This window comes from Ipomoea triloba, chromosome 5 (genome assembly GCF_003576645.1).
Source record: "Ipomoea triloba cultivar NCNSP0323 chromosome 5, ASM357664v1".
NCBI lineage: Eukaryota > Viridiplantae > Streptophyta > Magnoliopsida > Solanales > Convolvulaceae > Ipomoea > Ipomoea triloba.
The window spans coordinates 25,711,362-25,738,730 of NC_044920.1; the positions used below are offsets into that span (position 1 = coordinate 25,711,362).

The following is a 27,369-nucleotide window of genomic DNA, read 5'->3' on the forward strand; positions in this document are numbered from 1 at the left end:
AAATGTATATACGCATGTCAAAAAAGAAAAAAGAGGAAAGTGATTGGGGGTGCAGGGTGGAGCGGAGGTAAAAGCAAAAGAGATGTCTTTCTCAAGCACAGATCCCTATGGAAATGCAGCAAAGATGGCCAGCATTCCTTGTTGCAACTCATTCTTTTTGTTTTGTTTAAAGGGGGGTGCTTTGCTTTGTTCTCTTTAGAAATTAAATCTTTTCACACACAGACAGAGAGATAAGAGCAACAAAAAGAGAGAATATATGGATGAATATTTTTATTGAATTTTTCTTTTTAGATTTTTTGTTAGAGTTTTGGGTTTTCCTTTTTCTCTGCAGCTAGAAAACAAAATAGTAAACCAGCTTTCAGAAAGCAGAAGATAGATTAAAGAAGGTGAAGGTTAATACAATAGTCTGCTAGCTCATGGATATATATATATATATATATGGTAGTTTATTTGGTATCCCAATGTATGACTGACTTTGCTTAGCTTTTCCCCTCGAGAAGTTTTCAGAAAATCTCTTCTGGGTTTTTTCGTTTCTTTGAGAGAACTGAACCAAAAAAGAAAAAAAAATGAAGTCTTTGAGTAATGATGGGTCTGGCAGCAATAATAATGGAAACTGGTTGGGTTTTTCCCTGTCTTCTCACTCCAATAATCCTTCTTCGGTTTCTTCTTCCAGTTTAGCCCACTCTATTAACTATAGTAATGCGAATGCCATTTACTATGGGCTTGAAGGTGAGAATGCAGCAGGGCTGTTGTCTTCTTTGTCTGTAATGCCTCTCAAGTCTGATGGCTCTCTTTGTATTATGGAATCTTTCAGCAGGTCACACCCCCAAGGTTTTTAGCTAAATCTACAGTAAATTACAGTGTTTCTTTCTTTGTTTCTTGGCTGTTTTTTGTTTGTTTGTTTGATTAGGCTCTCATGGAATCTTTCTGGTTCCCATTTTGATTAGGTTTGGTGATTCCAACCCCCAAGCTTGAGGATTTCTTTGGGGATGCAACAATGGCCCCCCATCACTATGATGACAGAGGTGGTGGGATGAGTTTGAGCTTGGACGGTCAAGATTTCCTCAACCATCTTCAAGATTACTCTGCAATGAGAGGTGGGCATGAGGTTCAGCTCCCAACAATGCCAGAAAACCAAATGTCTGCAACTGTTGGGCTAAAGAATTGGGTTGCCAGGGGCTTTTCTGGGGAGCATGTGATGAATGAAAATAATGGTGGAGAGTCTGGTGGAGCTATTGGAGCTATGGGATATGGAGATTTTCAGTCTCTGAGCTTATCTATGAGCCCTGGCTCACAGTCAAGCTGTGTCACTGCCACACACCACCAAATCACACCCACTGTTACTCAGTGCTTGGCCCCTGAAACCAAGAAAAGAGGGGCTGATAAGGTGGTGGATCAGAAACAGATTGCTCATAGGAAATCCTTTGACACATTTGGGCAAAGAACATCTCAGTACAGAGGTGTTACTAGGTTAGATCATCCCTTCATTCCCTGTCTGGTCTTATGAATATATACAATTTTTTGATAAAATGTTTATTGTTTTGGGTTTTGGCCATTTCAGGCACAGATGGACTGGAAGATATGAAGCTCACTTGTGGGACAACAGTTGTAAGAAAGAAGGACAGAGCAGGAAAGGGAGGCAAGGTTTGTAAGCATAAACAAATCATGAAACTGACATAACATTGTGTTCATAGTTTCTTTCTTACCTAGTAATCTGATTCATTTTTGTCTTTCCATGATCTTTTTTTGCTGGGGACACCAAATGGCTGCAGTTTATCTAGGTAAAACATGATGATCTGGTTTACCAATTCCCCATGCCCCCAAAACATTATATATATACACAGCAGTATTGATGGTAGTATTATTGGTTTCAAATTTTAGGGGGCTATGACATGGAAGAAAAGGCAGCAAGGGCTTATGATTTGGCTGCAATCAAATACTGGGGACCATCTACCCATATCAATTTCCCAGTAATGAACCAACCTCAATATCATTTATATATGCTGCAAACTTTCTTCCTAAACCTAACATCTACCTGTCTGCAAATCTGTCATGTAGCTGGAGAACTATCATCAAGAGATAGAAGAAATGAAGAACATGACCAGGCAAGAATATGTTGCCCACCTAAGAAGGTACCTTAGCTTGCTTCTTAAACCTTAATCCCCTCCACTAGATCTCTTTCTGTCTCTCTGATTCTGGTTTTCACCTTTGCATTCCCTTTTCAGAAGGAGCAGTGGCTTCTCAAGGGGAGCTTCCATCTATAGAGGAGTCACAAGGTCTTCATATTATCCTTCTCCATACATTATTTACTATAGCAACAAGAATAATGAAATAAATTTGGAGAACCAGCTAAGTTGGTCAGCCTATTGACACAATAATCACAAGGTTTCAAGTCTGACTCCTAGTAAGAGTGGTCTGTTGACCTTCTTAGCTTGAGCTTGTCAGCTATAAGTAACTTATCATAGTTTAACACCATTTACCAGATAAGATCACAAGACAAGTTTACCCAGTATACACTTTCAAATAGAGTTTGTGGGTTTTCCTCGCCACTCAAAAAGAATATAATGCAATAAATTAATGGATGCTATTTTGTGTTACTGAAGTCACTCACTTCTCTCTTTTCCTTTAGCAGACACCATCAACATGGAAGATGGCAAGCTCGAATAGGCCGAGTTGCCGGAAACAAAGATCTTTATCTGGGAACATTCAGTAAGTGCAACAGACATTATTGACTTTCTGGATCATATCATGTGAACGGTGCAACAATTATCTAATAAAGTTGGAAGTCATTAGCACCTCATTAATATAAAAAAAATATTTAGAAAGGCAAAGATAAAATCTTTGTTGATATATGAGTAAAGGGTGTTTTCTCTTTAGTACTTTATTTTTTTGCCGTAGTAGTGTAAGCTCAGACTGCAGGCTCATCACGAGCTGTCGCGAAAGAGGGTTTGAATGGCTGCATGTTTGTCAGCATAATAAGGCTGATCAGAATGGGAATCTTTTTGCTTTTCTGGGTTTTCGATCTCAGATCAGCTCCCCTTTGTCGTCCCGTTATTTTCACATTTTAATTCCCCTAAATCTTGTCTTTTGCTCATTGTTCTCGTTAATCTCAACATAATCATATGATCTGAGCTGTTTATTGAATTCCAGGCACGCAGGAGGAAGCGGCGGAGGCTTATGATATTGCGGCGATCAAGTTTCGAGGTTTGAATGCGGTCACGAATTTCGACGCTTCGAGGTACGATGTGGAGCGGATAATGGCGAGTAGCACGCTTCTCACCGGCGAACAAGCGCGTCGGAGCAAGAACAACATCACGGCGGCGTATAACCAAAAACCCGGCGGCGGCGGCGGTGATGATTTCAGAAGCTCGTGTTTAGGGTTAGAGGGGACGATGGATACGATGATGATGATGAAGACTAATAATAATATTAATCATCTGTCCAATGCTTCTTCGTTGGTAAACAGCGTTGAAAGTTCCCGGGAAGGCAGCCCCGACAAGACGGCCCCGCCGGCGGTGCACTTTCAGTCGCCGGCGGCGGCGAATTTCTACGGAACAAGTAGTGGTGTGAGTAATGTGAATTCTTGGATTTCGTCGGCGGCGGCGGCGCAGCTGAGGTGTCCTGTGCCGGTTTTCGCTGCATGGACAGATGCATAGCTATCATGGTTAACGTTAATTGTCTGAAACATCGGAGATCTTTTCTCATGATGACGATCAAAGATGACCTAGCTTAGCTAGATTCGTTGTACGAGGTTTTTCGGATTTACTACTGCTTAAATATTTGGGTGGCCTGGGTTAATTAATTTAAATGAAAAATAGCTAGCTAGCTAGCTAGCTCTTGTAACCTACGTTACGTTCTTCAATTCATTTTTTCTTGGACAAACTTCACATTAGGGTCAACGCATATTAATTTTAATTTTAATTTTAAATTTTGGCTAGTATAAGATATACTCGGTATTATATACATGAATTAATTAATCTTACAAGTTACAAGTTCAAATATGTGTAAGCAATAATGCTCTACGAGGCCCCAAAAGGGATTGTCAGCTCAAAATCACTACTCCAGAGTGTGCATGAAGTAAATTTTGTATTGAGATCCTAACCGGGAAATGATCACAAATGAGTAACCAATATAAGAAAGCCAATAGGCCCGACCTAAGTTACCCATACTTGATAGCTACACTCAAAAAAGCCAATAAATCGATCTCACTGAAAGTCGAATTTGTAATCTTCTGATTATCAAGTCAACCACTTGATTAACTTAGTTTTAGCCACCCCAAATTTTCCTTTTTAAAACTTGTATGCTATAACAATAGTGAGAAAAAATAATGTTATTAAACAAATGATATACATCATAAATTAATTAAAGAGAACATCTCTTTTTATTCATTTGATTGGCTATTTTGGATACAAGGCTACAAGCTATCAAAGCCAGAATTGAATCGCCCGGGATAGTGATTCAGTGATTGAAAAACTGCATTTAAAAACTCACTTCTAGTTACAGTGCAACCCACAAACGTCTGGCAAAACTGGGATACTTGAATTATTATTATTATTATTATTATTATTATTTTTTTTTTTTTAAAAAAAAAAAAAGCCAAAATGGATGAAAAACACCTGTACTTGGCCACTTAGCATCTCCAATGTATATAGACTGTCATGCAGGAATTTGCATGACATGATTATTTTCCAGTAGAAAAATTGCATGAAACGATATTGGGCACTACAACATGGGATGATTCAAATCATCATAATTGCATATTTCATTTATTGTCCTACCAAGTACATCACAGCTGAAAGTGTTAAAGCTAGATTGGTGGGTATTTTTCTAGAGCCTTTGACCATCACAGGAATATATAATTACCTCTCTTTTTTTTTTCCCCATCTTATTATTTTCTTTAATAATAACAATATTATTATTATTATACATTCATTTTCCTGATGTTAGTTCCGGCCAGTACCTTTCTCTCCAACATCATCATTACTAGATTCTTTCATGAGCTTTGTCTAAAGTTGATGGAAACATGCCTCCCAATTATTCAAAAAGATAAGGGAGAATGGGTGCACTGCACACTGGACTCTCTCTCTCTCACACACACAAACACACAGTTATTATCATCTCTATTATTTGGATGGATTAACATTAATTAATTTAATCACACCCCATTAATTGTTTGCTGCTTTTGTTCTTCATAAACTTTTTGTCTTTCTTTTCCTGCTTGGCTGCATCAGCAAAGGGTTTTGTTTCCCTTGTTTTTGTAGAAACGTGCGAAAAGAGTACGGCGTTGTTGGATATATTATTATGCGACTAAAGACTAATGAAGCTGCAGAACGATTAAGGTGGGATTAGTTATCAACCGTATCTTAATCAGCTGCTTATCTGGATCAAGAAGATATCAAGCCAGGTCGGAATAGGATATGATATTTCTGTGGTCAAAAGAAGGATTCTGTGTCGAAAACTTGGAAAACTAAAATAAGGTTGTTAGAAGAACAGCTTTTTCAGAAATGTCTGCGAAATTCAGCCAATATTATTAATTATATATTATCTTGTTTGTGAAATTAAATATACCGTTCTCACTTAAAATTGAATTTGAAATTTTAGTGTTACTTAGCTAGCTGGTGGGTGATATAGTGAGTTGATGTATGTATTCGTGCGCGTAAAATGTAATGATTCCGGGCAAGTGTAAACATTATTATGATGTCTGGTCGGCATGCAAAAGCGGAATATTTCGTCGGCTGGATCTACTTAGCCCGCAATCTTAGGATAATTTTGGTCTGAATTAACAAGGCCCAAAGATTAATGTTAGTAGACTTTGTTTTCTTCCTCTTGAGGCCTATTCTGGAATCTGGATCATCCTGGAATTCATGGCTACTGACAAAAGTGGGTATGGGCTTTCGGGTTGGGTTAGAGCATATGTAATAGTGATTTTTTTTTTTTTAAGAGTTTTTGTAAGCGTGATTAAGAAAAAGAATATGGGAGGAAAGATTTAAAAAAAAAAAGGAGAAAAAGAAAAAAAAGAAAAAAAAATGAATTTTGACAAAAAAAAAAACATAAAAAGTTGCTTTTAAAAGTCAAAGTAGCCGGCAACCTGGCGGCCACTCTGACGCTCTCCACCAGGCGCAAAGTGCGCCCAAATGTGCTTGTTGGGCAATTTTTTATTATTTTATTATTTTATAGTTTTCTCCAGCCAAGATTTTGCAGGAGAAATTTTGCTCCAAAATTTGGTCTCACATCAGTGTTGTTTTTTCACTCAGTTTTTTTCTTATTGACAAAAACCAAATAAAAACTGCTGGTAGGGATGCTTTTATAATACATTAAGCCCACCCAGTTTCTTTGGCCAAATTATGCTATGGACTCGAGTCCACATTGCAAGGTGGATCGCGTCTATATTCACAATTTTAAAATTTTATGTTCACAAAATTAAAACTCTATGTTTACAATTTTAGAACTCTATATTCACAATTTTAGATTTCAATATACAAAATTACATTACTCAATATTCACAATTTTATTATATAGATTCAAAAATTGTATTATATTGTTGAATATAGAGTTATGAAATTGTGAATATAAAGTTACGTAATTGTGAATATAAAATTCTAAAATTATGAGCATGGACACATATCCACCTTCAATGTGGATCCGGGTTCATGGCATAACAACCGATTTCTTTGCTAGTATGGGTGTGATGAAAATAAGACAAGTTGAGGTAGGTCTGGACAAATTAAGTCTGGACCTGTTATAAGAACTTAAGGATTGAGTTTGTAAATAGGTTTATTTTTTTTAAGGTCCAAGTTTGAGTTTATTAGGTTTTGCTTGGCGTGAAGCCTTTTTAAAGACATGAACATGGTTCACGGGTCCATGGTATAACTATTGCTACTAGGAGGGGTGGGGTTTTGGGGAAAATATCATTTCTTAGCTAGGGGACTTTAATTTTATAGCAAAATTGGTCTTGGCTCATTTCTTCTTGACATATGGTCTATAAGCTGTTATCTTTTGTTGTCATGGTTTTATATAGTTTTTGGGCTTTTCATGCAAGAACAGAAAGCTGTTCTGCATTTGATTCATTCATAGCAATTACACATATAATTGAGGAAGAAGGCCAGTTCTGCTCCTTCTGTCATGGGCTTCTCTTAGATTCTTACAAGAAAACATTAGAAGAATAAAAAAAAGAAGCTGTTGTCATGCACTGCAAATTTGCAACACAATCTCATCACTATTATCTGTCTAAAAAGCCTCATCATGGTCATCTGTTTCATCATAGATCTCCTCCTGCAGAATATATCAACATTAAGGGCATTTAGTGCCCTGAGAAAATTAAAAAAGAAATTAAAGAGGAAGAGTAAAAAGGTTTGTGTACTTTGAGAAGCTGTTCTATGACATCTTCCATGGTTATAATGCCAACAACTTCTTCTGCTGTGAGAGTTAAAACTGGTTTTTCATGAACAGGTAGGACTGCTGGGTGAAATTCTTCTGACCACCTTCTGCTCTTTGAGTATTCCCTTCGCGAAACCGAAACATTTGCATTTGCAGACAATCCCCTTAACCTTCTCAGTGATCTTCTGGCCCTCAAGCTTCTCTTTTGTGGAAAACTCCCTCCAGGAATATCTATCATCACTGCTCTCACAGTTCACATGAAGAAGAGGGGAAAATGAAAACAAAAACGAAAACGAAAACAAAAAGAAAAGACAAATTAAAAGGCAAACCATTTCTGCTTGACAGGCTGCTGCTTCTTTTCTCCATTGTATCATTTTGGCACTTCACAACAACTGCCATGTGACTTAGTCCTTTCTGGAACTCGTTTAGTATGTCATACAAGGGCATCGTCTCTGAAACTCTGACACGCGTGAAATCTATGTTACAAAACACGGGCAGAAAGCCTGAAATTAAAGATTCAGATTATTGGTAGTACCTTGGAAGGCGACGAATTGTTACATTCTTGACAGGTACCTCGTCTGCAGGATTGATCGTCACCAAATTCTTGGCCTGCAATGTTCTGAAACAGTTAAAAGGGAATCGATTCTGCTTTGAAGAATGAAAAGCAATGAATTACCAGAATGAGCCCAACTAAGTTTGTTGGTTGCTCATAATATACAGGCACTCTACTGTGTCCTTTCTCCAGGATCAAATTTATCGTGTTCCTGCTCGTAGAGTTCTCATCAGATCAGATCAGCATACATGTTATGCTTCTCAATTTTGGAATGAAATTAATTGTGTTTCCCACACTTTAATACAGTAACCAAATGCACCTACCTGTCCAATATGGCATTGATATCAATTGTGAAAGTTTCAGATATGGGGGTCATTGCATCTTTTGCTGTTTTCTCTGCAAGTTCAAGTGCTCCTGCAATGATGGTTGTCTCATCAATTGATAGTTCTCCCCCCTTTCCAGCCTACACCAAAACAAGAACACACAACATTTCTGGAAACACCATAAATTTGATAGATCCAACAAACACAGACTCCTTCAGAATCATATTATTCCAGTCCTAAAATCAAGAAATGACAGGTGGAATTTACCTCATTTCCATGCAAATCAACCAATGTTTTCAGCTCAGCTCGTCGAAACAGAGATTTATGCTCATGTCCCAGGATACAGTCTAACAGCTGATGATTGTGATATAGAAAGACATGAATTACAGAAGATCAATTAGCTTATAGCTGATAGCTGATAGCTGATTGTGTTAACTGATAGCTGATAGTTGATTGTGTTAGCTGTTTTGACTGTACATATTAGAGTGCTGAAGGATTGACATATTACCTTACTTATTGGATAGGCCACTGGAAACCAAAACCACATGAGAACACGAACAGCTGGAGCAACCGCGGCTCCAATGGCTAAACCATACCTCGAGCAAACAGATTGTGGTATGATCTGCAGCAGCGAATCACGATGACATGAAAATTCAACACTTTCTTAAGATGGAATTGAGCATCAAGTCTAGTAAAGCGATCGGGTGAAAGAAAACTAACCTCACCAAATAAAAGAATCAAAGTCACTGAAAGAAGAATGGCCACAAGATCTGGAACCAAATCATCAAGAAAAATAGGAAGTGCCTGGAAATCGAAAAGTGCAATAAATTTCCATGTCAAATGTAGTGTAAGTATTCATCAGAATATATACCTCCATAGCTGCAGCATTACTGATAAGAAGTGTGCAAAGTAACAGATGCTGCTTTTTCACTACTGGCAAGATCTTGGCTGAGACACAATTCAAGAAGCAGAGAAATTAAATTACAGATCTCTCTTTAAATCAGAAGTAAAAACACATAAGAATAGCTGTTACAAACATGCATGAAGGCGGTCCCTCGGCTTCCCAGACTTTGCAGTAACCTCAAGATCCACGATGCTCATCGACATGAGGCCTAACGTCAACCCGGACATCATTCCAGCGAACACAACTAGCAGAAGACTCACTGCAATGTATATAAAGAACTCTGGTTCGCAGCACTGTAAATGCTTCTTCTCTGCTTCTGCCATGGATTAGGTGCAATCCCTCTCTTCAAAATCTCTTCTTTTTGGTGTTTATGTGATGAATTGCAGCATTGGAGAAGCAGATACAACATATGTGTCTCCTAGGTAATATGAAGATGTGGGTGGGCGAGAAATTCCATGAACAAACTGTGGCGTGGTGGCACAAGGAATAAGAGGAGAATAAGTTCGATTCGGCTATGTCGTCAGCTTCACTCTTTCCATTCACAGAACCAATCAAAAGCATAATGCCATACATAATCGCTAATGCTGCTTCATAGGAGTTTGCAAATCACAGCTCGATTTCTTGTCACCAAAGTTCTTTTTTTTTTTTTGTCTAATCCATTGGCTTGATGATCACAAAGTTCAATGTTCCATTCACAATATAAATAAGTGTATTGACCTTCTTTGTTTGAATAGTTCATGAGTAATCTAGACTGGCTTACACTAGTGTTTTACCAACTAGAGTTACAAGATTGACTTTAACTGGTGCAAACCTTTGATAGTGACAGTGAATTTTCTTGGTAAGCGGTAATCCAAAAAAAAAAAGGTTAAATGGTAAAACTCACAGAGTCACAGTTACGCATTCATAAGTTAATGAATAATGAGCCATCGAATAACAAAACTGAATGATGTGAAACTGACATTAACCTAAGCATTTGTATTTGGCAATTAAGGTATCAGAACCCAAAAAGTACCTTCTTTCCCAGAATCCCTGTTTTATAATAATAATAATAATAATAATGATAAAATAATAATAATAATAATAATAATAATAATAATATCACCTCAAAGTCCTTTGTTTATTTTTTTTTTTTTAATAAAGTCCTTTGTTTATTAGTCATGGCCCCGTGGGGGTGTCCCTGTAATTTTATAATTATCTTGCATGTTCATTTGTGAGGATATGTATTTTGAAAGGCTTTTGAGATTTATAGAAATGAAAATTATTAGTTTGATATTTTTATGACGAGTAATTCTTTATGTATGTACTTTTATTTTTTACTGTATGCTTTGATTGCTTAATATAATAGGGATGATTTTTAATCATTTTTTTTCCTCTAATAAAATTTGAACAAGAGCCACCTCAGGATGGAAAATATTGGAGGTGAAATTTAAGAGGGAAAGAAAATAATTCCTCTCAATTATTTTCTTTTTATTTGAATACCTATAAACGCACAAAAAAAATACACACATTTCCCAAATATTTCTTATATTTTGACACATTTTTGTCCATACATTTAAAAATATTCCTGCAAAAGTAATTGAAATCGTCTCACATGAGATGCCTAATACATTTTAACAATAAATTTAAATAAATACGAGTAGATAGCTAGTGTACCTCCAAATTATATTGTAGCAATATATAACTAATCGGTATGTTCTTAATCTAATCATCATTATGTTCTAACGTGACACATTATACTTAGTTAATTGTGTGCTTAAAAATAAAAATGACCACATTTAACGAGGGCCAATCAAATTAAAACACAGCAGATAGGATAGAGAAGTTTTACTCCGGATCGGAGAATGATAAGGAGGGTTGGAAGTTTAGAAAGAAAGAAGAGAAGAGGTAGGTAGTTACAGACAGGACCAATTCAAGTCTCCATCTGCAAATTAAAGGAAAAAGTGGATCTGTAGATCACATCAACTCTTAAAAATGGACGTTGTTTTTTTACCATGTCCCCTAAAACTAAAGGCAATTACAGAATTATAATCGCTAAATTAAATGGCCCCAAAAACCATATCTGTGACTGCTTTTCGTAGAGAACGAAGCTTCAATGTATTCCCAGATTTTTCCATTCAATAAGATCGAGTAGAAACTCATCATCACTTGGATCGATCTTATCCATCCATCTGCGTGTATTATTGCAGCGTTTTAGTCCGGATTGACACGCTGCGGATCGGGATCGGAAGAAGTGCGTGATGTCAAGGCGGCCGGGAAACCCTTCACGGCGATTTGGCGGTGGCGGAAGCCTCGGAGGGATTTTGCATCCTAAACCTCGTGCTTCCCCTTTAGTTAGCATACTCCTCGTTCTGGTACTCCCATCCTCTAATTACATTTAATCTCATCTTAAATTTAAATTAGCCTCACAATAATAAAGATACTCGATATCATACATGAAAAACAACTCGATCATGTGATTTACCTTAATACTAGCTGTCTCTGGTTTCAGGGTGTTGTCGCTGTTGTTGTCTATTTTTATAGAGACTCATCAGGTATATATGTTTTTCTTAGCTTGAGACGGTTAACTATGAGCAACATATATGTAGTATATTATCTAATAGAGTCATAAGACAAGATTTTTCCAGTGCACATGTACCATCTAATAATGACTGCTAGTTTCTTTTGTGGCGGGAATGAATGCCCATTTCTCCAACAATTGATCCGATCTGATCAAGTTTTGTCATGTTTTAGGTTTAGGTGGAATCAACAAAGTAGCACTTAGCAGGATTGATGGTAATTAAATTCGATATGTATTAATTAATTATGTTCGATCTAATGCATTATAATATATTATATTCCAAAATTGAAGTTTGATTGATGCATGCATGCATGCAGGTGAGATGACATGCACGTCAGAGGTTTCAAGAACACTAGCCTATTTAAACAAGGCATATGGTGACAGTATGCACAGAGTTTTGCACGTAGGGCCTGATTCCTGTTCAGTGGTCTCCAAATTGCTGAAAGAAGAAGAAACCGAAGCCTGGGGAGTGGAGCCATACGATATCGAGGACGCCGATGTCAACTGTAAAAGCCTTGTGCATAGGGGTGTTGTACGTGTTGCAGACATCAAGTTTCCTCTCCCATACCGACCCAAATCCTTCTCCCTTACTGTTGTCTCTGATGCAACCGATTACCTCTCCCCTAGATACCTTAACAAGACACTTCCTGAGCTCGCAAGAGTCTCCTCTGATAGCCTAATCATCTTCACAGGTAAATCATTCTTTTTTAGGGTAAATCCCGCATTGTGGTCAAAGAACCTGGAAACTTGTGGTTAGTAAGCCAACAGTCTAACACAGGTAAATAAATTGATTATTAGGATCTCCAGGTCAGTCCAAAGCAAAAGTTACAGAGCTATCAAAATTTGGGCGTCCAGTAAGTCTCATCCGATCCTCAGCTCCTTCTAGGGTTATGGGTTTCATAGTAATGTCAATATATAATCTCACAGAATATATGGTTGGTTTGCATGTGATGTGAAGGCGAAAATGAGGAGCTCAACATGGTGGTCAAGGTTTTTCAATCAGATCAGCCTGGAGGAGAATGAAGCTGCAAATAAAAAGTTTCAGCAGGCTGTCACAAAAGATGGGTACAAGCCCAAGTGTCAAATCTTTCATCTCAAGTCTTACCACTGATCTCACACCCAAAAAATATATATATATCAAGAGATTCATAATTAATATAATCCATTTTTTGCTGCTATTTTCCCAGATGTGTGTGCCTTTCATTGGGTAATTCAATTCAATATTGTTAACAGATATATATAATAGGACTTATTAGTTGTGTGCTGCGTGCTGTTATTCAACGAGTTTTAACAGAAATTGAAGCTGTAGTGGATCAGATACATACTCAATGAGTGAGTTTTCTTAGCTAAACACGACACCAAATGAAAACTCTAGTAAGAATATATAGGGGGTGTTTGGTAAATACTTGTTAGCTGATTGGGTTAGTAAGTTTGATTAGTTGATATCATTAGTTGATTGTAGAAAAAAGTTTAGTAAATTAGCTATGTAAATGACTTTCTCAAAAAACTTAATCAAAAAAGCTACTTTGAGTAGCTTTTTAAATTTTAGCCTTATAATCCTAGTCCACAAAAACTGATATACTAACTCAAACAGAAAAGTCAATAACAACAACTCTCATAAGAAATCAAAATTGAAATTTTGTTGTTACAGATAAGTAAACTACGGTACAACCAAGTTGGTTGCCCCCCTTAGTTATTGTAACTTGTACTTAGGGGTATTGACCTTATTTGAGAACACACACATATATATTTGTCAAAAAGCTCAAAGGAGCTGAGCTTCAGACTTATCTGTAACACACCAATTATTATCGGTGCTGGCTTTGAGCCTGTGTTTCAACTCATAGTTGCAATAAAGATGCAATAGAAAATATAAACAGATCATAATAGTCAACAAAAGAGGGTAATCCACAGAATTGTAAATCAAAGTACATGTGAATTGTCAAAGAACCTTTTTAATCTCTTAGAACAATTTTTTAAAATGCATACAAGAATATCATTTTACTCATAAAATATGATTTTCAAATCTTACAAAAAAAAAAACATTGCAGTTTTGTGTCTATACTAGTATACATTATTAATTGCTTGCCTTGGGCAACCCAGTTGGTACTCGGGTGACAAATTGCATCCTAGGATGCATGATCGAGTTCTAAAATTGAAGTCATAGTGTAGAAGCAACACTCGATATGGTAGGTTCCTTGTGGACACCAGATACTGATCTTCTTATCTAAAAGGCCACACCAAGTATTGATCCTCTTACCTAAAAGACCATTGAGCCACCATAATTTACTCATCTACCATCTTGTTAAATTGATGTGTGGATGCCTTGAGGGTGAGAGCATCCCCTTTTGCATCTAATATACATCATTAATTTACTAAGAACTGTATCATATATGTGCCATGAATATTACATGAGCAACTAGGCTTCAAATTGATTTCAATAAATAATTGTGAAAAAAAAAAAAAGACGTTGAACATATAATATAATATATAAAGTATAAATGTGTATTATCACTATCAATTTAATTATAATTTGTGTAAATAAAATATAATCTTCAATTTAACTTTGATCGAGTTCAAATTTTTATATTAAAATTTTTAGGCGTGACAAAATACATCTTTTAATTAAAGAAAACTGAATGACCCGATCCACATATATTAAAAAAAGTGAAGAATTAGGTATCAATCTGAATCAAAATGCAAAACAGCTTTTGCACCTTTTTCTAGCTGTGATGAAAAATGTTCAGACAAGCTATGTCAGTAATTTCCATGAGTGGTTCATTAACAAAAGCTAATCTAGAAAAGTGTAACAGTCTTAGGCATTGGTTGACTGACCCACACTTGAGTAATCAAACATTCACTAAAGCTACTTTACACCAGGTCAATCTTTCAAAAAAAAAAAATTATAATGATGTAATAATTAATCTATTATTGAGTACACCTCTTTGTTTATTTCTGGCTTTTGACCTTATATCCTGGCTGGATTGAAGTCACATACTAAAATACAAATATATATTCCCTTCGTTTCATTTAATATGTCTAATTTAGTTAATGAGACTTGACTAAAGTTCAGAGTTGGAAAAATTATTAGGCGCTCCTCGAGGGCCTGTATATTTTTTTAAATATCTTTTATTTGTTTTTTTTTAATTTTTTATAAAGACTTAGATAATTATAAAATATAAAATATTTAATACTTTAATAGTTAATACTAAAATATTAAATATTAATCTTTAAAAAAAATTTAGAGTTTGAATGATTTAGGGTTATTTCGCTCAAAATGACATCGTTTTGAGTGAAATAATCATTTCTTAAAAAAGGAAAGAAAGAAATAATAGCTAATTGGCTAACTAGGCGGCTAGCGGCCTAAATCACTTATTATGGTGATACGCTAGGCGGCCAACCGGCACTACGCGCGATTTTTGCATCAATGCTAAAGTTATTTTTAATATTTAGTATTAATATATTAATTTTATATGTTTAGAAAGTACATTAAAATACTGTTAAATAAAAAATTAAATTTAAAAATACTAAAGAAAATAAACAAAGAAGAATTATAATTGGTTTGACCAATGAATAATAAACATAAGAAGTAAAATGGAACAAATGGAGTAATATTTGTTTTACAATGCATTCGCGAGATTGAGATTTAGACTTGAGTAATATTTTATATGTATTAATAACAAAAGTATTAATCTTTTCATTAAAATGTTTTAACCTGATCGACACTTTTTAAGAATAGTACGCAAAGCACATTACTCAGCGCGTCATGTCATATCATTGTATTATGTTACATCTCCATAGCTGAACATTTTATGCCTTGACTAAAATGCTTGGGTTGGGACATATCCCATTGTTGGGATTGTAAGGACAAATAATTCCAACTTTATCAACATTCAAACACTGCTAATCCCAAGTAGTATCCGACATTATGTCTTTCTGTTGTTGTTAGAGAAACATGGCACGTACTTCTCATATATTCTCCTCATCTCTATGTTATTGTACGTATTAATTTGCAGTCATGAAGATATATAGCTCTAAGAGGAACCTGCCGTTTCTTGATTCCTTAACTGATAAATCCCATCGATGTGCAGTGTTTACAAAAAGTCGTCACAAAGCAAGCTAACGAAGGTTTATTCAGTACACACTTTCAGATCGTAGTTGTATATTTTTCTGGTAACTAAAAAAATTAAAGTGAAAACGTGTCTAATCTGCACCTTTATTAAAAGTGTAGAGTAGTGATTGCGAGTTTTTTTCTGTCACTAAAAAATGTGGAAATGCCTAGACAACTTTATTAAAAGTTTTCTTTTCTCGGGGAAATGATGTTGATAACATAAAGACATCTCAGGAACTTACATATGCATGAATGATTTGATGATGAAAGTTATAGTGCAAAACAGCGACATTATTTTCCAGATTCAGTGAAACCTAGCTAGCTAATTAAGAACTACGGAGTAGTAGTTTAACATTAATTATTGACAAAAACAGAAAGATTATTAATTATATTAAATAAGGTAGGTTGGGCCTTCAAGAATGTTGGGCGGGGCCATTTCTTGGTGGAGATTGTGGAGCTCCATTGAATAGCTATAGCTTTCTTGAGTCTGATCATATCCGCCATAGAATAGGTCGTCTGCTAGCTCAACGGGAAAGCTGTTAAATCCCAGCTGGGAATTGCTGGAGAAAATGGAAGATGCAGATGAAAAGGCGGTGTTTGTAGCAGCATTAATGGGGTTTTGGTGTGGTTGAAGATCATTATCGTCAGGGCAGTGAAACTTGCTGCTACTGCAGCTTAGAGATGGCTGTTGGTTATGAATGTCTGAGTAATAATGTGTGGGAAAGGGCAGTGTTTGTTGCGGCAAAGAATACAAATCTGCATGCCTATGATGCTGGGGTGGTTGCAGCTTGGTGCCTAGTAGCTTCTTCTTCAGCTTTGTGTTCCAGTAGTTCTTGATATCATTGTCTGTTCTTCCCGGCAGCTGCGCCGCTATGATGGACCACCTTAATTCAAAATCATCCATACCAATTGTTACCATCAAATCCTTACTATTACCTTAAAAAACTATAGCTAATAACAAACACAACTTTATTTCCTTATATGCATGTGAAGCAGATAGCTTCACATTTCGAAAGGTAAGGTGCAGAATTTGACCATTCTGGCCTCCGTTACAATCCTTGGTGCTAAATTTGGCCCTTTAAGACTCTGTAGTAATAAAAAAGAAAAGAGAATAGAACCCTAATTCCATCACAAAAGTTTCGGGCGGAAGGAAGACTGGACCCTAAGTTAAGTAGCAAAGTACTAATCTCTCGTTCTATCTTGACAAATTAAAGTCGATATGAGATCGTATTAGGTAGCTAATATACCTGCTTCCAATGGTTATGTAGAGGCTGCAGATGATGTTGTCTTCTTCCTCAGTAAACTCACCATGCTTGATGTTGGGGCGGAGATAATTGAGCCACCGGAGCCGGCAACTTTTCCCACATCTCTTCAGCCCTGAAAACATTAATCCAACCACGATCAGATCAAGAACAGTAGTGAATCTATCACTGATATGATATGATGATGAACATACAGAATATAGAGATGAATAAGAACCTATTTTCTGGGGGAGAGTGATCCAGTTGCCGCCGGTGCCGTGTAGTTGGATATAAGACTTGAGCTTGGCATCTTCTTCAGGCGACCATGGCCCTTTCTTCACGTTGGCTTTGTCACAGCATGGAGCTCTTCCCATGTTTTCTAATTATCTGAATTGAATGGTTGTTTGTTATATTTTGTTGGGTAGATAGGTATCATATATGTATGTACTTATTTATAGTAATGGCTGGAGATAGAATTAATTGGGGAGAGTCTGCTCTGCAGCTTGGGATTTGGGTTTGAATCATATAATTAAGTTGATTATTTCAAAACAATAGTATAATGTATTTTTATATTCAAATCACTTTTTTAACTTGTCATTATTACATGTTTTATTATTTCTCAACATATTTATATGACATACATTTACGATAACTTTATAATTTTATGTCAAGAAATGAATATTAAAAACGTTATTTTGGTTGGAGACATTTCAAAAAGTAAGGATATGATGCACAAAGTAGATCAAGATCATAGCTTTAATTTTGTGCGTACGTATGGTAAAATCATAGTATATATACTTAGTATGTTTGTCAATAATTTCAGAACTACAGATCGACATTATTTATTTATACTTTTCCAATAATTGTGATTTAAAGTACAATTTTGACTTGTTTACAGTTTTTTTTTTTTTGTTTCACATACAAAACTTTAAAAAAAAGTTGGTAAACATTGGGATAACTCGGGACAATTGATTTGTTAACCATAATAAAACACTTATGGCATGTTTGGTTGGATGGAAAACCAATTGCATGGAAAAAGTTTTCCAAAAAGTTGAGGAAAATAGATTATTATCTTGTTTGGTTGGATGGAAAATGGTTTCCATGGAATTCCACTTCCCAAAAGTTAAGGAAAAGTAATTCTTTGGTAGGAGTAGGTATTTTGTTTTACATGGAGGGTAGGAAGAAAATATTAAGGCTTGGACTATTTTACCCTCAACAAAAGTTATTAATTACATATGTATATATATTATCACTATTATTACTAAGGCATTTTGGTCTTTATATTTATAATTCATTACCTTTCCAAATTCAACCAAACAATGAAATTCATATTCCCAGTAATTTCTTTTCCACCAACCAAACAGTGGAATTTGTTTTCCATGGAATTTGAATTCCATTTCCTTCAAATCTTTTCCAGCGAACCAAACGGGCTGTTAGATAATATACTTAAAAATAATCGTTTAGTATTTTAATTTTAAAAATAAAGGGGGTGTTTGGTAAATAGTTGACTAGTTAATTACGTTAGTTGATTGTAAAAAGATACTTGGTAAATGAGCTGTTAGTTTATAGCTTATGACTTTCTCAAAAAGTTTATCAAAAAAATTACTTTGAACAATTTTTTGACTTTTAGTGTTTTGGAGCAAATAAATTATTACATAAAGCTAATTAATTAAATACACATATTCACTATTTAACCAAGTCAAATAGTTAATAATTGTCAAATAAATTAAAATTGACAGTGAGACAATTAAGTGAGTGCGCAGGGACGACGATGAACGTACTATATATATAAAATAAACTGTGGATTACGGCTGGCAATAATGTCATTTTAGGATCCACCATTTTCGTCATTTCTTGTCATGCTTACTTTATATTGCATACACTCCATCAACCCAAACTAATTCATATTATTAGTACAATATATGTATATATATATAATACGATGTATGTTCATCATTTTTAATGTTAATATATAAGTTGATAAAAGATCTTTTGTTCACATGCAAATGATCCCTACTTTATTTCCTGTTGTCTTGTCTTGTCTTCCCCAAACTTGGATAAACATCTTCAATTCAAGTTTCTTGTTTTTCTGCCAAAACTGCTTTTTTCCTTTTAGGTTTTCCCCCTTTCTACTGTATAAGATTATAATACGAATCACAGTTAGCTTGGTAACTATAAGATTTCAAATTCAACTCTTGTGGGAATGTTTATGTACTTTCTTGGTTTGAGTTGTTTAGGTCAACTTAACATGATTACCTCATTGTGGTTCTTTGCCAGTTATGTTAAAAATCATGTTTCATCTGAAGCGAGCACACATCCAAATAACTACGGCAGCCTTTTCTGTAAATCAAATATTGCATTGCAACACAAATATTTTTCAGATATAATACATCAACAATTATATATGAACTATACCTATTACCTAGACAAAGTCAATCCTAAAAGTTGCGATTGGAAGACCTTCTCTCCGTGTTGAAAACTCAAAAGCCACTTTTTTGTGTTTAATCTGATCAACAATAGCTTTATGCCTTTATCAACCCATAATTACAGTTTAAAGAAACTAAAATATGATACAAACGCCATTAAAATTCAACATCGAGTTCTAGGTGAACCATAAAAAAACATATATAAAGACCATCTTTTTGTTGAATTAACAAAAGTCAAACTGCTAGCTCTATATATCCTGCTGTTCCTACGCCTTTTCCAGGTTTTCTCTATAAGATACTCAGAGTGCAACCATGGCTGTCAAAGCCTTCATTTTTAAACACATTCTCCATTGACTAAAGTGACTTGTTGATTTATCAGAGAGTCCAATAAGCCGCTCCTACCAAGAGTGAAACCTTGTGATTATCAAGCCCAGCAGTATAGAGTTACCTCAGGTTTTGTGTTTTATAGTGTCCCGAACCTTGTGATTATCAAGTCCAACAGTATATGGTTACCTCAAATTTTGTGTTTTATAGCGTCCCGAACATATTAAGACCCACCGAATGTTGGTAACATCGGTTTTGTGTTTGAAGTGCCCAAAACGGATTATGACCTATTATGATGGTTGTATCAGATTATTGGTTTGATAATTATAAAGCTTTAAATTTGACACTAATAAAAACAATGATCAGTGACCTATTGATCTTCTTAATTTGAACTGATTAAGTATAGACAACTTAGAGTAAGTTATCTCTTTGTAAATTTACCCAATACACAAGCCTTGATAATGGTTGCTTGTTTCCTTCATTACTAGGGAGAGAAAGAAAGAAAGAAGAAAAAAAAAACGATGGTACTTTTGTTTCATTTGGACTGGCTACATCCCAGTACATCACACTGCAATATCTCAAACAATGCTAAATACCTAAATTCTCAAAAACCAAACATAATAATAGTAAACAAAACCACTCTAAATGTAGAGACACCATGTCATGGGAGCAGAGAAGTATCCAAACACCAAACTTCACAACATCCATGAACCAACCACCTAAAAATACTATCCACAAACGAAACTGTGCCACGCAAACACACAGAATTTACAAACCACTAGAGTATCAGGTCAGCCTGAATGATTTACATGTTCAGCCGCAGAAACTGGTCAGCATGTGCAGTAAAGATTGTACCCGCTACTCTATACATTATATTCTGGCTTCAAAGGTTGAATTAGTAATTAGATCTGAAAAAGAAACAGTCTATGATTAATTTTTTGTAGAGACAAATTAATGTTGGGTTTCTTTTGGAGAGGTAGCATACCTACATCTATAGTATTGCTGATAGCCTGACACCGTCTTGCAAACTTGGAGTTGTCAAGAAATCTAAAACTACTTTCTTGATCTAGTCCTATCTTCTTCAAGCTTCCCAATTCTATCTAAGTGGGCACTGTCATCATTACTTCCTCCCTTATAACTGCTCTTTTCGGGCAAAGCTCCCTGCAGGAAGTAATAAAATCAATTCCAAAAGAAAGGAAATGCTAGTGATTTATTAGGCCATTCAATTAGTTCAGACACTCAGTCCAAAAATCCACAGCTCTCCCTGCCCCAGGAGAGGACAGCAGAAGCAGATGTTATTTTTAACATAAATATTTACCTGAGTGTCCCCGGGAACTCTTTTGACATCAAGTGTGGTCACTTCTCGAACTGTAACCACTTTATCTATGAATACAGTAGTCTCCTCTGCACTAACTGGAATTTGGTCAAACTCCAACTCTGGATTCTCAGAAGCTTGTTCATCTAATTCTGTTGCTAGTTCACTAGAAATGTAAAACAACATATAAAAAGTTAAGAACTAGCAACATATACTTATTGCATTCCAGTTCCTTTGTAGTTATGTTATTGGTTAACTAAGCATGGCATCAGAAAGTGAATACACAATGATAGATACTAGAAGAATGGTTTTACCAAGGTGTTATATTGTCTTGTGATTGAGATGCAAAATCTTGCCTCCTCCTTTTGTTGCTCTGTCCCCGATCAAGCAATGTATCAGCACATCTCTTAAGCCATGAGAAAGGAGTAGAGAGGGGAGAAGAGGAATTTTCCAACTCTCCTCTAATAGGAGAATCATGTCCAACACCATTGTTAAGCTGTCTGCTGGGACCAGAACCCAATTCAGATTGTTGTTTCAAAAGTTGCTTGGAAGAGAGTTTTGGCTCATCAGATCGCACACGTGACTGTTGTTTTGCAGGAATACGGATACGATCCGGAATGACTTTAATTTCCTCCAATTTCTTTAGGTACTCAATCTGAGAGAGAATCTCCTCCCTATCAGCGTGAAGCAGCTCCCTTTGTTTCTCCAACTTCAATCTTTGCACCTTGAGCTCTTCTATGGCATTGTCTAACTCTGCCCACTCTTTATTCCGTTTCTCACGATCTGAAATGATCTCTTTTCTCTCAGCATCAAGCCTTTTCATTTCTAATTGAGCATATTCCATCTCTTTTGCTGCAGTCTCTCTTAAGGAAGAGATCAACTCAAGCTCTTTTTTCTTTTCTTCCTCAAAAGCTTTCTCTCTTTCCTTAAAGTCACTTTCGATTTCTTCACGCCTTTTCTCAACACAGTTCTCTAATTCCTTCTTCCGCATCTCAAAATCCAGCAAGAAGTCTGCGCGTTCCTTCTGAATCTTTCCAAACCATTCTTCACGTTCACGATCAACTTCACTCCTAAATACTTCGCGATCACGGGATAGCATTTCTAGATCTTGTTTATACTGCTCTTGAATTGCATTCTTCTCTGCTTTCAGAGCATCACGCTCATCTTTAAGCAGCTTAGAGATGGCTAACCTCTCCTCAGCAATTTGGTCTGCTTCCTTCTGCAGTTCTGCTCTTTTCTCATCAATACACTCCCACTCTGTTTCAAACTTAGCCTTCTCTGCTTTCAATTGTTCTGCCACACCCTCAAGTTCAGACTTCTGTGCTCTAATCATATCAATCTCTTCTTTCAATCTCATTTCTAGACTGAGGAGTTCTTTTGTTTCACTTTTCATAATTTCTACTTTCTCTTCCTCGTGACAAATGTATGTCTTTTTCTGCTCCAAGTCATCCGAAGACCTTTGAAGGTCATTCTTTATGCGGTCAACTTCTTCCTTATCATGTAGCAGATCAGTCATCTTTGATTCTAGCTCTCTTTCAGCAGCTATAAGATTTTTCTCTTTCTCCTCCAGAAAATGTAACCTCTCATCCATTTCTTTCTCTTTCTCTGCTAGTCGTCCCAACTGCATATCCATATCATGCTCCTTATCAGAAATCAGGTCCTCTCGCTGCTTCATATCCATTTCTTTCAACTCCCAAGCCCGTTTCTTGGCCTCTAATTCCTCTTCCACCAATTTCATTTTTAATTCTAATTCAGCCTCGATTGTAGATTTCTTTGTTACTAAAGCAGCTTCACGATTAGCCATAGCTTTTTTAACACCATCCTGCATGGATCCATCTATAATATGAGCATTATAATGAATAACAATTAAAAAGTAGGTGTATTTCATCAAGAAGTCAAATCTTACAAACTCTTTGCTTTCAAGCTTTCCCTGTAACAGGAGCAATTCTTCCTCTTTCTGTTTAAGGTCACATTCTCTTCTAATAGCTTCCTGCAGATATAGTGATTACTTTAAAGAATATTTTCGACTTTTTTAACTGAGACACAAATAAAAGGACAGCCATCATGCATTAACCTCCTTAAAAAATAGAATAATGAAGATGGTGTGTAGCACAGTTGGTCTCACCTCTTCTCTTTTGGATAAAGACACTGCCTCAAGTTCCAAATTGCGTCTTTGCTCATTCAGGGCTTTACGTTCATTTTCTAAGTTTGATTTCGTATCATCCAGCTCTTTCTCATACTTGCTCAATTCTTGAGATCTATTGAGGATGTGCTCTTCTCTTTGATTCAGCAGTGCCTGCCCATCAAGCAACCTCTCTTGCGACTGTTGCAGAGTTTTCTGCCTTTCAGACAATGATTTTCTCTCAAGGTCAATCTCACTCTCTTTAGCATCACACCTAAACAAGGAGTATCATTTGAAAAGAATAAACTGTAAGTTGCCTACTGGCCATATTAAATATATCAGACATATGAAAACAAAGAAAGTAGTACAACTACTGGAAAAGGTGTTCTTACATAAATGTGTTTAGAATAACCAAAGGGCTGAGCATTCCTTATGTTATAAGGATTAGGAAGTCATGCAAGCAATAACATAAATGAAGCAGAATTTAAGAAAACAGCATAAAGTAAGCAGCATGGAATTGTTAATTGAAATAAGTAGGAGCAAAGTTGGGCAAGAAGAGTACTTCATGAAACATGTATTCAACCACTAAATATTATGAAATCATTTTCAAAACACATACTCAGATTTAAATGATAATATCTGTCTTCTGAGGTCATCCTCTCGTGCTTCAACTTCTTGTAGTTTTCTTTCTGCAGTACGATGAAATCGTTTGGCTTCTGTTTCCAAGGATTCTGCTGTGTGCAACTTTGATTCTGCCTCTGTATATTTCTCCTGAGCATCCTCCATCATCCTTCGAGCTTCAGCCAATTTAGTTTCTGCTGCAACTTTTGCCTCGGCACATTCTGTACGCATCTCATGCAACGCCTTCTCAATCTACAAAACAAACAAAAAAAAAATCTTGTTAAAGAAAAAGAACGAACTTTTGAAAAAGAAAAAGAATACCGAAATATGAGGACATGCAATCATACATTTGCAACACATTCTTTCTCAATTCCAAGAGCCTTCTTCAGATTATCTTCGCGTTTCTTGGCTTCTGTCATCTCCGATATTCGTGCAGCCTGTTCTCTCTTATACAGCAATTGAGCTGAGTCAGCTGTGGCATTCAGTTGCTCATATTTGGATTCCCACTGTTTCCTTTCCAAGATGAGCAAGCCCATATGATGCTGATGGTCATATAGCTATTAAAACAGAACCCAGCAGAAGCAATTAAGAACTGAGCCGAAACCAAATATAGAACTCAAAACCCTACTTGTTAGGAAGGTTTTTAACTAGTCCTTGCATAGTTATCAGGCGCTACCACCAAAACTAATTTTGCTCCATTTATTTCAAGCAATAATTGCACAAACACAGTTCTCACACATTCAAATTTTGCCCTTCTGATTAAAATAAGGGTTTAACGTTTAAATTTTGCCATTTCATTACAAGATTGAATTTGTCTTCCCAAAATAATCAAGAAAAATACTTATTCCTAATGCAGCAACCAATCAAGGAGGATTCTGTTATACTAAAATAAATTAATAAAAAATATCAAGACAAAATACAAGAAAATATTTAAAAGAGTGAGTGAAAACCTCAGATTCTAATTTGGCGATATAGGCAATGAGAGCAGCCTTATCGCGGCGTTTGATGGAGTCCTCATCCAAGCCGGCGTCGCGAAGGCGCTTCCAAATCGACTCAACAGTCAACGGCGTAGTCAAAACCCTAGCTCCGGAAGAAGCACCGGGCGCAGGGGTGACAGGTGTCCCCGGCGTCAAGGCCAATCTGTGGCTCCGCGGCGGCTGCGGACTCGCCATTCCCAACCTCTTCCGATCAACCAAACAAGCTCGCCTCCTCCCAAATCCTCACCGATTTCCCAAAACCCAAAACTCTCCTCCGCTTTTCTCAATGCAGCGCTTTGTGGTAGTGGACTCCACCTCCTCCTTTTTCTCTCTCCTCCTTTATTTCTCTCACTAAATATATTCCTGTGCCTATGTGCATATAAATGTAATGTAGGTGAGTGACTCTGCTTCTCTGCTCCTTTTACCCAGAAAGAATGGGCCTTTGATTTTGAACTGAACAGCGTTGCAGTGCCCAATGCAACGACGGCGTTTTGGGAAAGTGAATCCGATTTCCGATTCCTTAGCTGATTCAATTTCAAATTTAAATCGTGATTCAATACAGTATACAAATCTTCCGGTGGATGTGTTATTACTGCATTGTCCACGTCAATTACGGCAAATAAATGTATTTATTTAGAAATTAATTATACTGCTTTGATTGCTTACCTTCTTGAGAATACTAACTTAAAATTTTTCCTCCTTTTGTTTTGGAATTTTTATTTTTAGCCAAAAAATACAGTCTTATTTTACAAAGAGTCAATAGTCGCTTCCACTGAAGCTCGAACCCAATCTTATTTAATAATAGTTGGCATGAATTAATTATTCATAACATGTATTATTAAGTGATTTGCTGCCAAAGGCCTTGTGGTCAAGCGGCATGATGTGATTCTTCCAAGTGGGAGGTCATGGGTTTGAATCTCAGTGGGGGCAATGTTGACTTTGTTGGGCTTCAGTAAAAAAAAAAAAAAAAAAAAAAAAGGTGATTTGCTGGCAGACATGTGCATCAATTCATCAACACAATTCACTCCCTAAGTCCCTGATTTTAAATTGCTCCACTCTAATTTTAGTTTTTTTTTAATTGAAATCTTTAACTTCAAAAGGCAGTTTATGTTACTATATGATAGAATTAGAGTTAATACTCAATTTAGTCCTCGACTATAGTGGTTTTACTCAATTTAGTCCTAAATGACTTTTTGTGCTCAATTTAGTCCTCGACTTTGATGGTTTTACCCAATTTAGTCCATTGTTGAAAATTATGTTAGTGGATGGTTAGAAATAGGGTTCTAATGGTAATTTCTCATCCTTAATCCCATTTGGGATGATTCCTTCTTCTTCCCCTCATTAAAATCCACGTAGAAATGCAAATTTTCGTACCAAATCAAATATTTATTTACTCTGTATTTATTTAGGGTTTAAGTTAATTTGGTACGAAAATTTGTATTTCTGCGTGGATTTTAATAAAGGGAATAAAGAAGTAATCATCCCAAATGGGATGAAGGATAGAAATTATCATTAGGACCTTATTTCTAATAGTCAACTAACATAATTTTTAAAAAGGACTAAATTGTGTAAAACCATCAAAGTCAAAGACTAAATTGAGCACAAAAAGTCATTTAGGACTAAATTAAGTAAAACCACCATAGTCTTGGTATTAACTCGATAGAATTATTACTCACATCTCATTGAGTTACTTTGATTTAATAAGTTAAGAATATCGATTCATTTGAGCTTTACCTATTCCTCAGCCCTTTAAGTCATTATACAGAATAAATCATCAAGACTACACAACATTTTTAAAATCATTTGGAACAGACCTAGATTTTAGTCGAGTTTCACGGTATATATATACACAATTATATCACAAAAAAGTAAGAAACAATCAGGCATAGAAAGCTAAAAAAACCAGACTAGGTACAAGAATATTATATTATTCTCTAATATCACTAAAAGACAATTTAAAGGGTTGAGAACAAGTCTTGCGATTTCTATGTTACAGAGACTGCGAATCATTGAAGCATTGAGGTAAAGAGGCTTCAATGGCGGCGACGATGATGAGGAGGCACGTTGAGTGGAGTGGTATGTCAAAGATTAAGGTGGGATGTAGGGCCCATCTGCCACTGTTGTGCTGATAGCCATGAGCCATCAACTGATTTTCGCACGTTAACCCCAAGTTCCTAACCATCATCTCAAAATCAGCCATGGCTAAGATTGTCAACTCCATGGACCCACCCACCCACCTCACTTCATAAACTTTTAAACGCAACGAATCATTTCCGTCGGAGTAGAGAAAGAAGAAATCCAAAGGAAGCCATAAAGAGAAAAAAGGACATGTAGCAGTTTCATTATATATATATATATATATATATATATATATATATATATATATATATATATATATATATATATATATATATATATATATATAATAAAACTGATAATGAAATTATAAACAATTATAATATTTGAAAATTTGCATTTATTTGAAATTATAAGATTTATATATTAGTGTTGAAATTGATTA

General features: G+C 35.9%; 5 protein-coding genes across 6 annotated transcripts; 2 read left to right on the plus strand and 3 right to left on the minus strand.

Moving 5' to 3' along the window:
* The first annotated feature begins 237 nt into the window (after positions 1–237).
* LOC116020735 (AP2-like ethylene-responsive transcription factor AIL1) lies at positions 238–3,880 on the plus strand. Its single transcript, XM_031261238.1, has 9 exons — positions 238–831; positions 948–1,470; positions 1,562–1,644; positions 1,773–1,781; positions 1,882–1,970; positions 2,059–2,132; positions 2,226–2,276; positions 2,633–2,709; positions 3,151–3,880. Exons 1-9 carry the CDS (start codon positions 567–569, stop codon positions 3,654–3,656), a joined length of 1,677 nt encoding a protein of 558 aa, XP_031117098.1. The 5' UTR covers positions 238–566; the 3' UTR covers positions 3,657–3,880.
* Positions 3,881–7,027: 3,147 nt separating this feature from the next.
* On the minus strand, positions 7,028–9,546 carry LOC116020736 (DUF21 domain-containing protein At2g14520-like). Its single transcript, XM_031261239.1, has 11 exons — positions 9,291–9,546; positions 9,125–9,201; positions 8,974–9,057; positions 8,762–8,875; positions 8,521–8,607; positions 8,254–8,393; positions 8,054–8,141; positions 7,913–7,986; positions 7,707–7,837; positions 7,361–7,617; positions 7,028–7,272 (listed from the first exon to the last, which is right to left on the minus strand). Exons 1-11 carry the CDS (start codon positions 9,478–9,480, stop codon positions 7,228–7,230), a joined length of 1,287 nt encoding a protein of 428 aa, XP_031117099.1. The 5' UTR covers positions 9,481–9,546; the 3' UTR covers positions 7,028–7,227.
* Positions 9,547–11,394: 1,848 nt separating this feature from the next.
* LOC116018689 (probable pectin methylesterase CGR2) lies at positions 11,395–12,825 on the plus strand. The gene is made up of 6 exons (XM_031258651.1): positions 11,395–11,508; positions 11,646–11,688; positions 11,894–11,929; positions 12,032–12,406; positions 12,513–12,568; positions 12,673–12,825. The coding sequence occupies exons 1-6, from the start codon at positions 11,395–11,397 to the stop codon at positions 12,823–12,825; spliced, it is 777 nt and encodes a 258-aa protein (XP_031114511.1).
* A 3,222-nt stretch (positions 12,826–16,047) lies between these two features.
* LOC116021159 (transcription factor RAX3-like) lies at positions 16,048–17,462 on the minus strand. Its single transcript, XM_031261769.1, has 3 exons — positions 17,302–17,462; positions 17,070–17,199; positions 16,048–16,706 (listed from the first exon to the last, which is right to left on the minus strand). The coding sequence occupies exons 1-3, from the start codon at positions 17,435–17,437 to the stop codon at positions 16,214–16,216; spliced, it is 759 nt and encodes a 252-aa protein (XP_031117629.1). The 5' UTR covers positions 17,438–17,462; the 3' UTR covers positions 16,048–16,213.
* Positions 17,463–20,322: 2,860 nt separating this feature from the next.
* Positions 20,323–25,310, minus strand: LOC116019809 (protein CROWDED NUCLEI 4-like). Of its 2 annotated transcripts, none has more exons than XM_031260146.1 (9): positions 24,822–25,310; positions 24,219–24,428; positions 23,870–24,123; positions 23,254–23,524; positions 23,035–23,118; positions 21,443–22,950; positions 21,132–21,294; positions 20,803–20,974; positions 20,323–20,721 (listed from the first exon to the last, which is right to left on the minus strand). In XM_031260146.1, exons 1-8 carry the CDS (start codon positions 25,041–25,043, stop codon positions 20,867–20,869), a joined length of 2,820 nt encoding a protein of 939 aa, XP_031116006.1. In that variant the 5' UTR covers positions 25,044–25,310; the 3' UTR covers positions 20,323–20,721; positions 20,803–20,866. The 2 variants fall into 2 exon arrangements, with proteins under 2 accessions (XP_031116006.1, XP_031116005.1); XM_031260145.1 differs by having other exon boundaries at positions 20,799–20,974.
* Between the last annotated feature and the right edge of the window lie 2,059 nt (positions 25,311–27,369).

Coding starts and splice junctions, on each gene's coding strand:
- LOC116020735 (XM_031261238.1), top strand. CDS start 567: ATGAAGTCTTTGAGTAATGATGGGTCTGGCAGCAATAATAATGGAAAC. Junction 832..947: donor CAGCAGGTCACACCCCCAAG/GTTTTTAGCTAA, acceptor CATTTTGATTAG/GTTTGGTGATTCCAACCCCC. Junction 2,133..2,225: donor TATGTTGCCCACCTAAGAAG/GTACCTTAGCTT, acceptor TTCCCTTTTCAG/AAGGAGCAGTGGCTTCTCAA.
- LOC116020736 (XM_031261239.1), bottom strand. CDS start 9,480: ATGGCAGAAGCAGAGAAGAAGCATTTACAGTGCTGCGAACCAGAGTTC. Junction 8,608..8,761: donor TGGCCTATCCAATAAGTAAG/GTAATATGTCAA, acceptor CACAATCATCAG/CTGTTAGACTGTATCCTGGG. Junction 7,273..7,360: donor TCATAGAACAGCTTCTCAAA/GTACACAAACCT, acceptor TATATTCTGCAG/GAGGAGATCTATGATGAAAC.
- LOC116018689 (XM_031258651.1), top strand. CDS start 11,395: ATGTCAAGGCGGCCGGGAAACCCTTCACGGCGATTTGGCGGTGGCGGA. Junction 11,509..11,645: donor TTAGCATACTCCTCGTTCTG/GTACTCCCATCC, acceptor CTCTGGTTTCAG/GGTGTTGTCGCTGTTGTTGT. Junction 12,407..12,512: donor TAGCCTAATCATCTTCACAG/GTAAATCATTCT, acceptor ATTGATTATTAG/GATCTCCAGGTCAGTCCAAA.
- LOC116021159 (XM_031261769.1), bottom strand. CDS start 17,437: ATGGGAAGAGCTCCATGCTGTGACAAAGCCAACGTGAAGAAAGGGCCA. Junction 17,200..17,301: donor CACTCTCCCCCAGAAAATAG/GTTCTTATTCAT, acceptor TAATGTTTTCAG/GGCTGAAGAGATGTGGGAAA. Junction 16,707..17,069: donor TACATAACCATTGGAAGCAG/GTATATTAGCTA, acceptor TTTTGAATTAAG/GTGGTCCATCATAGCGGCGC.
- LOC116019809 (XM_031260146.1), bottom strand. CDS start 25,043: ATGGCGAGTCCGCAGCCGCCGCGGAGCCACAGATTGGCCTTGACGCCG. Junction 24,429..24,821: donor TCGCCAAATTAGAATCTGAG/GTTTTCACTCAC, acceptor CTGTTTTAATAG/CTATATGACCATCAGCATCA. Junction 24,124..24,218: donor AGAAAGAATGTGTTGCAAAT/GTATGATTGCAT, acceptor TTTGTTTTGTAG/ATTGAGAAGGCGTTGCATGA.